Below are 12,344 nucleotides of genomic sequence, written 5' to 3' on the forward strand. Positions count from 1 at the left end.
GAATAGCTTCAAGGAATTACCGATCAATTCGTGCCCCTGGCCAAAGCTGTCTGGTTTGCAGGTTTAGAGGGTGGTACTTGGAGTAGCAAAAAATCCCTCTGCCACGACCTTACTCGAGAGAGTTATTATTCCTGCAAACAGAGATCATATTCCTACTCCAGAGACTGCAAGAGCATGGTCTCATCTTGAACACATTGCAGAGGAGATTGCTCCTCAACAGAGCTGTGATGTCGGTCTCTTAATTGGCTACAACTGCTCCCAGGCTCTCCTTCCAAGAGAAATTGTGTCTGGTAAGGAAAATCAGCCTTTTGCTCAGAGAACAGACCTTGGCTGGAGCATAGTCGGCTATGGAAACCCATGTATCGACCATGGCGACGCTATTGGAGTGAGTCATCGGGTTATCGTTAGACAGGTGATGCCAAGCCTTCAATCTTCTTCCAACGTCACAAATCAAGTACACTATGTTAGTAGAACACGCGTAAGAGAGGTAATCACAGCACTGGACATTATCAAGACGCTTGAATCCGACTTCAACGAGAGAACTGCAGAAGAGGACCTCATATCTCAAGAGGATATCCGGTTCCTGACAAAAATGAAAGCGGGAATCAGACGCAAGGACAATGGACATTATGAGATGCCGCTGTCGTTTAAGGAAGAAAGACCCAACCTGCCGAACAATAAAACATGTGCAGTTCACCRTCTCAAGTGCCTGGAAAGGAGGCTAAKGAGAGACAAGCAGTACTACAAGGACTACACAGCATTCATGGAAGAGACCATAGCTTGTGGAGATGCTGAGAAGGTCTCCAAAGAGGAAATTAACAAGCATCCAGCATGGTACATCCCGCACCATGGGGTTTATCACCCACAAAAGCCTGGGAAGATACGAGTCGTCTTTGACTGCTCAGCTAAGTTTCGAGAGACGTCCTTGAATGACCATCTCYTTACCGGTCCAGAGTTGACAAACACATTGCTGGGCGTCCTTTGTCGTTTTCGTAAGGGTCCAGTTGCAATCATGTGTGATGTAGAGCGCATGTTCCACCAGCTTCATGTGAAAGCAGAAGACCAAGATTATCTACGGTTCCTTTGGTGGGAGAACGGAGATCTAGAGTCTCAACCCTCAGTGTATCKTATGAAGGTCCATTTGTTCGGCGCAGCTTCATCTCCTGGTTGCGCCAAMTATGGTCTCAAACATCTTGCTGCCGAAGAACGAGKAAGCTTCAGCGAGAAGTATATCCAGTTCATAGAAAGGAACTTTTATGTTGATGATGGGTTGACGAGCGTATCGTCTGAAGCTGAAGCGCCCCAGCTGGTGAAAGAAGCAAGAGAGCTTTGCAGCATCGGCAAACTCCGTTTGCACAAGTTTATCTCTAACAGCAAGGCCACAATAGCCACAATTCCCAAGGAAGAACGTGCCGAGGGTGCCAAAGACCTGGATATGGCTCTGGGTGAACCACACATGGAGAGAGCGCTTGGTGTACTGTGGTGTGTCGCATCAGACGAGATACAGTTTAGAGTAGTTGTCAAGGAACGCCCACTCACAAGAAGAGGAGTATTGTCTACAGTAGCCTCTGTATATGATCCGCTTGGGTTTGTGGCACCCTTTGTCCTGGCAGGGAAGCAGATCGTGCAGCAGATGTGTCGTGACAAGATCGACTGGGATGACCCCCTTCCAGATGACCTACGTTCCCAGTGGGAATTCTGGCTCCAATGTCTACAAATCTTGTCTGAAGTAAGGATTCAACGAGCCTACTTGCCATCAAGTTTCAAGGAGGTGCAGAGTTATGAGCTCCATCACTTCTCCGACGCTAGTACCTCAGGTTATGGAGAGTGCTCATACCTCAGAACAATCAACACAGACAGAAATGGAATAAAGACAGAAGAAACGCAAGGATTAATGACATTGTCATCTTGCAAGATGATACTGCACCACGCAACCAGTGGAAATTGGAAAAGTTACAGAAGTGTACCCGAGACAGGATGGCCGGGTGAGAAGATTCAAGTCGCTCTGGATAAGAGCGTCTGCTAAATGACTTAAATGTAAATGTAAATGTAAGATTCAAGTTACTGATCAGCGACTCAACCCTGGATGAGAGAGGTAAACGCATCACCAAACCCACCTATCTGGAGAGGCCCATCCATAAGACAGTCACCCTCCTGGAAGCCGATCAAGAAACCTGCAGACCCCTTTCACAGAAATCACAGGTGATTGGTGGGAGTGTAACTGCCAGTTAGACTTACAGGTTATGTCGTTGTTTTGTGTTTGAATTGTGTGTTTACGTGTCCGCTGTGCGGGGAAATGATAAGACAAGCGGAACTACGTAGCTAATAACTGTTGTAACGGGATCCTTATTGTAGCAACACACTTTTGGAGAGAAGGCAATCCCGCGCTGTGTTAGCTAAGTTTTCATGTCATCGGGTGTAGTTCATAAAGTTTGAAGCGTATATGTTAGGATGGTAACGTTATAATAATTAAGGATGAAGCGTGAATTCATGCCAGGAATAATAAGTGTGAAGTTTGATTTCCTCCCTTCTGTAAAACAGCCAATGAGGTATTTTCCTTTATTCATGTGTTTAATCTAATACTGTTATAGCGCCGGCTAAACTGTTTATGTATGTAAGCACTTCAGAGTTATACCAAGCTAATAAGTCACTGGTAAGAATAAGGTGTAAGAGGGTGCTTAACTGTATTTTTCATTTACTTTATAGTTCTCACGGAAGGTGATAATTCTGACTAAATCTACAGAATAAAGCGCCAGTTAAAAATAGGAACGGTTGTGCTCGTGGTGTGACGTGTCCTGACGAGTGAACACATTTTCTATGCCATTAGCTCATTGTTATGAATGTATCCAAATATATGTCACTAGAAAACAGCTTTTATTATTTTTAAATTCAACTTTATTTAACTAGCAAGTCAGTTAAGAACACATTGTTATTTAGAATGACGGCCTACCCCAGCTAGCACAGTTGATCGGGCCGACTGTCTGGCAGAGTCAGACTCGGCCGACGTCATGTGGCCCGAGTCTGGGCCGCCTTCGGCAGTATTACTTATGGCTAGGATGCGGGGATTGAGCTCGGGCCAATTCTGTAGTGAGTTCTGGCTCAAATGTATTACTTGGGGCTCGGGGCGATTGGAGCAACTCTCTGGCAGATGATTACACGGGCTGCTTTATATAATTAACATTTCATTATTTTTCCATATTTTCTCATCGTTTCTGTGATCAAAAAATACAATTAAAATGACTAAATCGGGTCATTTTGTATACATTTATTTAAATTAGCATCGGGCCGCTTCTGAGGGGATTCTGTTTTGATGACGGCAAAGTCCTCTGAATTCCGGTAGACGGAAAATACATTGGGCCGATTCTGGGCAGTCATTCATTTTGATTCCGGGCAGAGTCCGGCCAAACACTAACCCGGACAACGCTGGGCCAATTGTGCGCCGCCCTATGGGATTCCCAATCACAGCCGGTTGTGATACAGCCTGGAATCAAGCCTCTAGCACTGAGATACAGTGCCTTAGACCACTGCACCACTAGGGCGCTTAAACAAATGCAAATGCGGCTACTTTGCTGTTATTCTGGCTGCACATTTTGACTCGACTGTCAGTTAGGCGTAGTTTGCTAGCTAGCAAGCAAGTAATAAGAACGTTGCCAGCCAGTATGGCTTGTCCGGGTTAGTGTTTGGCCTGGGTAGGCCGTCATTGTAAAAAAAAATGTTCTTACTTAACTGACTTGCCTAGTTAAATAAAATAAATAAATAAATGTAAAAAATGCACCAGTAGGAAAAAACTGAAAAAAAATGAATATAAGCGCCACTAGGTGGCAGCGCAGAGCTATGGACACACAGGCCAAATGGCTTTGAAACATACCAAACGGACACGTTTTCATTTTCGTCAAAAACAACTTTATATTAAAGGAGTGCCGTTGATTTGGCCGTCTGCATATGCGCAGTCCAGCGCAAGACGACCAGTCCAATGTTTCTGCGCATGAGCTTAGCTAGCCAGCGTCGCCATGACATCACCTACAAATGTGATCAGGGATTTCTGTTGGATAAACAGTTTCTGCCTATATTAAAACTGTACTGTCTTTGATAGAGACATGACGTCAACTTAAAGGATGACGAAGAAGGCGGTGTTAACAAAACAAGCTCAAATCAAATTGTATTTGTCACATGCGCCGAATACAACAGGTGTAGACCATACCATGAAATGCTTACTTACCAGCCCTTGACCAACAATGCAGTTAAAAAAATAAGAGTCAAGAAAATATTTACTAAATCAACAGAAGTAAGGCTATATACAAGGGGTACCAGCAGCGTAAAAAAAGGATGGGGGTCAATGCAAATAGTCTGGGTAGCCATTTGATTAACTGTTCAGCATTCTTATGGCTTRGGGTAGAAGCTGTTAAGGAGCCTTTTGGAACATAGTCTTGCCGCTCTGGTACCTATTGCTGTGTGGTAGCAGAGAACAGTCTGTGACTAGGGTGTCTTGGAGTCATTGACAATTTTTAGGGCCTTCCTCTGACACCGCCCGGTAAAGAGGTCCTGGATGGCAGGAAGCTTGGCCCCGGTGATGTCCTGRGACGTACGCACTACCCTCTGTAGCGCCTTGCGGTCGGATGCCGAGCAATTGCCATACCAGGCGGTGATGCAACCAGTCAGGATGCTCTCGATGGTGCAGCTGTATAACTGTATAACTTTTTGAGAATCCATGCCAAATCTTTTCAGTCTCCTGAGGGGGAATAGGTGTTGTCGTGCCCTCTTCACGACTGTCTTGGTGTGTTTGGGCCATGATAGTTTGTTGGTGATATGGACACCAAGGAACTTGAAGCTCTCGACCCACTCCACTACAGCACTGTTGATGTGAATCGGGGCGTGCCCGACCCTCCTTTGACTGTAGTCCATGATCAGCTCCTTTGTCTTGATCACGTTGAGGGAGAGGTTGTTGTCCTGGCACCACACTGCCAGGTCTCTGACCTCCTCCCAATAGGCTAAGCACGCACCCCTGAGGGGCCTTGTGTTGAGGATCAGTGTGGCAGATGTGTTGTTGCCTACCCTTACCACCTGGGGGTGGCCCATCAGGAAGTCCAGGATCCAGTTGCAGAGGGAGGTGTTTAGTCCCAGGGTCCTTAGTTTAGTGACGAGCTTAGAGGGCACTATGTTGTTGAACGTTGAACTGTAGTCAATGAACAACATTCTCATGTAGGTGTTCCTTTTGTCCAGGTGGGAAAGGGCAGTGTGGAGTGCAATAAAGATTGCTGGTAGAAATTAAGTAAAAAAGGATTTAAGTTTCCTGCATTAAAGTCCCACTAGGAGCGACKCCTCTGGATGAGCATTTTCTTGTTTACTTATGGCCTTATACAGCTCGTTGAGTGCAGTCTTAGTGCCAGCATCGGTTTATGGTGGTAAATATACAGCTACGAAAAATATAGATGAAAACTCTCTGTAAATGTATGGTCTACAGCTTATCATGAGGTACTCTACCTCATGCGGGCAAAACCTTGAGACATCTTTAATATTAGAGATCGCGCACCAGCTGTTATTGACAAATAGACACAGACCACCACCCTCGTTTTACCGGAGGTAGCTGTTCTGTCTTGCCGATGCATGGAAAACCCAGCCAACTGTATATTATCCATGTCGTTGTTCAGCCACGACTCAGTGAAACATAAGATATTACAGTGTTTAATATCCCGGTGGTAGGATAGTCTCGAATGGAGCTCATCCAGTTAATTCTCCAACGATTGCACGTTGGCCAATAGTACGGATGGTAGAGGCGGGTTACCCACACCCCGACTAATTCTCACAAGGCACCCAGATCTGCGGCGTCTCATCTTCATGCAATGACGGGGATTTGAGCGTGGTCCGAGAGCAGCAGTATATCCTCCGCGTCAGACTCGTTAAAGAAGAAATCTTTGTCCAGTTTAAGGTGAGTAATCGCTGTTCTGATATCCAGAGGCTCCAGAAGCATAAGAGACAGTGGCAGAAACATTATGTACAAAATATGTTACAAACAATGCAAAAAAACACACAAAATAGCACATTTTAGGATCCAGCCATCCCTTCCAGCATAATTTTATAGAAGACTATCTGACACCATTTGTATASGTTCATACAGAACAAGTGGAGAAATGCACATAAGCATGTGGACCATAACAGTATACCATAAAGGTTATCAAAATAATACCTGTAAAATATACCTTGCCTGTCAATGGTTATAATGAAATAACACTGTATACATATTCCCTATACAGCTGTGGCTGTGGCACAGGCCGGTTAGGTATCTGGGCTGGCTGAGCTGTTGTCTAGAGGTAGTTGTGCCCGAATCCAGGTCCCAGACACTTCCGCCCAAAAGAGTCTGGTGGACCTACGTGTCAAACTTGGCCTTCGTTAGCCATTACAGAGAGCCGTTCTAAACACCTGGCGCATAGGCATGGGCTTAACCGGCTTAATCTACCAACCAATCATCAATCAAATTTCAATCAAATGTATTTATACAGCCCTTTTTACATCAGCTGATGTCACAAAGTGCTGTACAGAAACCCAGCCTAAAACCCCAAACAGCAAGCAATGCACGTGTAGAAGCACGGTGGCTAGGAAAAACTCCSTTGAAAGGCCAGAACCTAGGAAGAAACCTAGAGAGGAACCAGGCTCTGAGGGGTGGCCATCTTCTTCTGGCTGTGCCGGGTGGAGATTATAACAGAACATGGCCAAGATGTTCAAACGTTCATAGATGACCAGCAGGGTCAGATAATAATAATCACAGTGGTTGTAGAGGGTGCAACAGGTCAGCACCTCAGGAGTAAATGTCAATTGGCTTTTCATAGCCGATCATTCATAGTTAGATACAGCAGGTGCGGTAGAGAGAGAGTCAGGGTTCCATAGCCACAGGCAGAACAGTTAAAACTGGAGCAGCAGCGTGACCAGGTGGACTGGGGACAGCAAGGAGTCATCAGGAATCATCTCCCACAACACCTTCCCCCTAACCCTCTCCCTAGCACACCACAAGCACAGAGCCACGCCTCGCAGTCGCTTGATTCGCAAAAATTAAATAATGACATATACTTTACTCAGCAGGTCACTCCTATATAATTCTATAGTCACTCCCAGTAAAGCCAACTTTGGTTGATATCCCAGGCTTATATGCACTGTGCGCAATAGCCTAGGGACGAGGTTACTGTGGCCCGGGTCGTGAGGGTGACTGGGCAAACTGAGCTGGGTCTAAGGCTAGCTGTAGCCCAGGATGTGGCATAGACTGGGCTGGCTGTCCTGGGTCTAGATGTAGCTGTGGCCCAGGTCGTGTAGGTGACTGGGCAGGCTGAGCTGGGTCTAGACCTGGTAGTGGCCCAATCGGTGAAGTTGGACGGACAGGCTGGATTGACTGGGACTCGGTTTGAGGAGCTGGAACCAGCTGTGTCAGTTCAACTTGGGAGGTTGTAGAGGGTCTCACCGGGGAGTGAGTTGGGCTGACTCCCGGTATCAGTGTTTCGGCTTGGTTGGGGCTTGTAGGCTCCAGGTGATGAAGGCTACTATATTGCAGGATGTAGGAGGGCTATTGGTATGGGCTGCTAAAATAAGGTGTAGTTGTGGGGGTAGGGCACTCGTGCTGCATTGCCCATAACAACTGATAGTTCCTTCATCTGTTTGCTGATGCCCATAACACATGCCATCATACGAGTTGAATACTTATTAACACGTCTCCATACGAGTTGCATACCTAGGGCTCGATTCAATCCGAATCGCCAAAGTTCAGAGTTATAGCGAAGCTAATTTCGGATTTAGCACAGAGCTGCAGTGTTTACAGTGAATGCAGTCTCTGCTAATGTGGGAACATGACCTTTGCATTTCTATCGTACTGTAGCAAAGATCTTCAGTGCTACGGATTGAATCAAGCCCCTAGTTGCAGAGCAGGGTGACATTTTAAAGGTATTTGGCAGTTGTTATGATCGTTTCATATGTTAATTGTTATGTTGTTTTACCTATTTGCACTGCTGCCTACACCATTCCCCCTTGTGGGATGAATACGGTATTTAAAAAAAAAAATGTTTAGTTACTGTTACAGTAACACCTTTACAGTGCAGTACATTATTGGCAGTGGTGTAAAGTAAAAATACTTAAAAGTATCTGTACTTTAATTTATTTTCATTTTTGACTACTTTTACCTCACTACATTCCTAATGAAAATAATGTACTTTTTGCTCAATACACTTTCCCTGACACACACAAGTACTCGTTACATGTTGAATGCTTAGCAAGACTGGAAAATGGTCTAGTGCATGCACTTTTCAAGAGAACATCCCTGGTCATCTCTACTGCCTCTGATCTGGCGGACTCACTAAGCACAAATGCTTCATTTGTAAATTATGTCTGAGTGTTGGAGTCCCCTGGCTATCCATAGTCAATAAAAATAACTAAAATGGTGCTGTCTGGTTTGCTTAAAACAAGGGATTTGAAATTATTTATATGTTTACTTTTGATACTTAAGTATATTTAAAACAAAATACTTTTAGACTTTTACTCAAGTAGTATTTTACTATGTGACTTTCACTTTTACTTGAGTTACTTTAATAGAAAATATCTTTACTTTATGACAATTGGGTGCTTTTTCCACCACTGATTATTGGGGGAAACAGTTGTTCTTACTGAAGCAAGCACATGAATTATCAGTCGATATAATGCATTCAGGGAAAATCGTGAAAAATTATTGTCAAATTCCTTGGGCATATGTGTTTTGTAAACTAATTTAATGCAATGGCCTATGCCAAATTGGGGAAATTAAAATACATCAGAAATGGAGAAAGGAACAAACTCATTCCACATTTGACACACACTCCTTGATCCTCTGCGTTTTCTAAATAATATAGACATTGCTTTCAAAACATTCAACAATATTACATTTTCAAAAAAAATTAAATGGTCAAATTCCCGAAAGTGTTTCTGAAAATGACTTGCCGATTAATATAAAGTAAACAGAAAGCTCTCGAGCCCAGATCAGCAGATTGACATGAGCCAGCAAGCCCGCCCTTACAACCGCCTGTGCGTACGTGTTGTTTCGCACAACCTCATCCTCTCTGGTAGACCTGCCTGTATGGATACATGCGCCGGGCTAAATCCATGCTCATCGCGCATGGTAATGTCGCGTTCGAGTGCTAGTCGGAACAAGAAAMCTCGGACATTTCCGACTTTCTATCCGAACACAGCACGTGTATAACTACAACCAGTTAGAAARTCGTACATTTCCGAGTTTCCTAGTTCCTACTAGGATATGAACAAATTATCAATGTCACGTGTCAGTTGAGCATAGGCTGCAGCCTGCTTTCGTGTTTGTGTTCTTTCAACCAACTGTATAGGTTTATTTACATCGAAGGAACGGCTGTGTGCGCATAAGTTAAAAACCTCTAGTGGGGATACTTAGATCTGATAATGTTTCTGCTCGATTCCGACTCACAGGTAAGGGAAAGGGGGATACCTAGGCAGTTGTCTTCCGCATTTAACCCAACCCGCCCTGTTTATGTGTTTTATAATATTGACATTATAGACTATTTAGCCTATAACTTTGGCATTGCAGGTTTATACAATGTATTTAATATTGCATTACTGTGTTATTTTTGTTGTTTAGTTAGAGTAAGGAAAGGTAGGCCATAATTATATAAAAATGGCATTTCCAAGTTTTCGACATGGTTTGTCATTTGCTGAATTATCTGTAGGCAAGGCTAACTCTAATTAGGCTATGTTTAGAAGGTGGCCATATTTTTGCTTCACAAATCACTCTGACATTATATGCATAGTCATCATATCTAGGCTATATGTTTATTTACAACGCAATTTATCACGCAATTCACGTTCATGTGACACCAACTGGTCCATATGAAAAGGAAACCATTTTTTACGCACACGTTTCAGAATAACAGAGTAGGCGCAGATGTAATATACTCGTAGCTAGCGTTAATCTATGTTATTCTTTGTTTCCTGTATTATGCAGCTGGACTGTATTAGTAACTTATTCGAAGGCGGAGATGCTGTCAACTCAAGCAATGTGTTGGGACAGTCCCCTGCACACTTGGCGGCATGCAGCGGACAAGCCTTTTGTTTGCTATGGCTACTGCAAACGGGAGTTGATGCCAATCAGCAGGTAGATTCACTTTCACTTGTCTGTCTATAGCAGGGATGGGCAACTTTGATGGGGATGGGGGCCACAGTGGCTCGCGGGGCAGTATACTCTCAAACATACACACACATTCACCCAAGCCTTTTGGGGCTCTAAGATAAATTATTTGCCATGTGGCATATGAATTTTATGCAATTSTACTTATTTTGCCATAGGGTGGAGAGATGTTTGCAGTTTTTAATATGATATTTGAGTGAGAGTGAAATGGGGGCCCATGGTTGGCAATTCAACCATGATTACTACAAGTTTAAATAGCTGGCTAGACTGCTGATGCACAACCACATTTCAAAATGGCACTTTGTGTATTCTACAATTCTAACTCTCAAAAGTAAGTTGAGACCCTGACTGAGTGGGAGGGGGATTGGTCCACGGGCCAACAATACAATAAGATTGCCCAATGCTTTTGCATATATTTCTCTAAATAAAAGGCCAACATGACACATCAAATGTGAGCTTTCAATTGATATATCATTCTTCATCCCAAAATAGTTGCAAGATGTTACGTGACACTGCAGTAAAGTGTAGGCTAATATTTTGGACACAGTAACTGCAGTGTAACTTCAATAAGGGATCACAAACACATTGACCAGATCCATTGCTCAAGATCCAGAAAATTACAAAGGCAAAGCTCATTTTACAGGTTCTCATTTCAACTGATCCAAAACACCAGTCTTTATTTACTTGTTTCTCTTTACCCCAAATTATTTCATATTTGCTGAAGGACAACAATGGGGAGACGCCCATGCACAAAGCCGCCAAGGCCGGCAGTTTGGAATGCATCAGCGTACTCGTTGCCAGTGATGCCCAACTTGGGTGAGTGTCAAATTTCACACACGCTAAACAGTTGCATAGATGTTAATATATAATATTTACCAGATGCTTTTATCCAAAGCCAACTTAGTCATGCGTGCATACATTTTACGTATGGGTGGTCCTCGGAATTGAACCCACAACCCTGACGTTGTAAGCGCCATGCTCTACCAATTAAGCTGCTAAATACCTATTTTCAGACTGATGCTAATTTTGTCAATAAAATTYTACACACTGATGGCATTACCTGAGCTGAAGTTGGTTCAAATGAGTTTAAACCATTATATTTTGGCAACTGTTTCCATGCAGCCAGTTGATTTTACAATCTGTGACCTTTCCAATGTTTTTTCCTGAGCAGACTTTGCAACAACGAGGGCAGAACCGCTGAAGATTTGGCATGTTCGTACGGATTCGAGGAGTGCGGACGATTCCTGAACACACTCCGAATGACGCGACTCCTGACGAGCAGCAGCACTCCTCTGATGCCTGCCGGGGCCGTAGCATGCCCGCTGACTGGCGCCCAGAGCAGTAAGGTAGCAGGACAGAAGAGGGCACTCATTGCCACCGGGGCCCAAGACAGAAAGAGGGCTCGAGACTGGTGATTTTAACAATGCACCTCTAGAATTCGAAAAGGAGGACAACGCTTTCTCAGCCAAGTCCAATACAGGACATGCATGACGAAGTCCCCACTACTGTGTCTGACACCAAACCCGTCTCTGTTCCTAACCACTTACTGGGGTGTGTCTGTGAGTCTCCTATGTATTTGTGTGCCAATGATTGGCAAGTATAATGTCAGTGGTTAACTTGGATAGGAGCAGAATGCATCCTTCTCCTGCAGTGACAGAGGCAGACGTGTGTTGCGGAGATGGTTCGGAAAACTACACTCATGTGATGAGTAACCTTGCTTTGAGAACTTAGGACTCTTGTTAGCTCCCGCTGCTATTGCCTAGACTTTGGTTCAGAGGGCTAAACACTGGGAGAATCTCAATTGCTTACTCCCCGCTTTTTCAATACCCATTGGAGAAGGTCAGAGGGGAGGGACCTCCGGCTCTCTCATCCAATGGGTTTTGAGAATGAGACGATGATGCGAGGTGTATGCAATTGAAATCTTTCCACTGTCTTGAGGTGTGCACGTGCTCAGCATAGGCTCCGGGCCTAGCCATCACAAGTAAACAACCACCGTGTGCATTTCATGCTCAGATGCAATATGGGACCTTCTGATTCTGTGGACACCAGTTTCAGATGTACATATCAACTTTACACAGTCCTTTGTTTACAGTGCAAATCTTTTGAGGTACACTCCCCTATGTATTTATTGACAGTGAAACTATATCTTTTAATTTGGCTCTATACTCCAGCATTTTGGATG

At 44.1% G+C, this 12,344-nt stretch overlaps 1 protein-coding gene across 1 annotated transcript; it reads left to right on the plus strand.

Moving 5' to 3' along the window:
* Window positions 1-9,289: 9,289 nt before the first annotated feature.
* ankrd37 (ankyrin repeat domain 37) lies at window positions 9,290-12,279 on the plus strand. Its single transcript, XM_023998356.2, has 4 exons — window positions 9,290-9,447; window positions 9,980-10,129; window positions 10,887-10,978; window positions 11,334-12,279. The coding sequence occupies exons 1-4, from the start codon at window positions 9,421-9,423 to the stop codon at window positions 11,575-11,577; spliced, it is 513 nt and encodes a 170-aa protein (XP_023854124.1). The 5' UTR covers window positions 9,290-9,420; the 3' UTR covers window positions 11,578-12,279.
* Window positions 12,280-12,344: the final 65 nt, after the last annotated feature.

The sequence above is a fragment of the Salvelinus sp. IW2-2015 genome, linkage group LG13, assembly GCF_002910315.2.
Source record: "Salvelinus sp. IW2-2015 linkage group LG13, ASM291031v2, whole genome shotgun sequence".
Classification (NCBI taxonomy): Eukaryota; Metazoa; Chordata; class Actinopteri; order Salmoniformes; family Salmonidae; genus Salvelinus; species Salvelinus sp. IW2-2015.

What these genes read in the sequence shown, in the direction of transcription:
- ankrd37 (XM_023998356.2), top strand. Translation starts at nt 9,421, where the DNA reads ATGTTTCTGCTCGATTCCGACTCACAG. An exon ending in TGCTCGATTCCGACTCACAG is followed by an intron (nt 9,448 to 9,979) that starts GTAAGGGAAAGG and finishes TGTATTATGCAG; the next exon opens with CTGGACTGTATTAGTAACTT. An exon ending in GAGTTGATGCCAATCAGCAG is followed by an intron (nt 10,130 to 10,886) that starts GTAGATTCACTT and finishes TATTTGCTGAAG; the next exon opens with GACAACAATGGGGAGACGCC.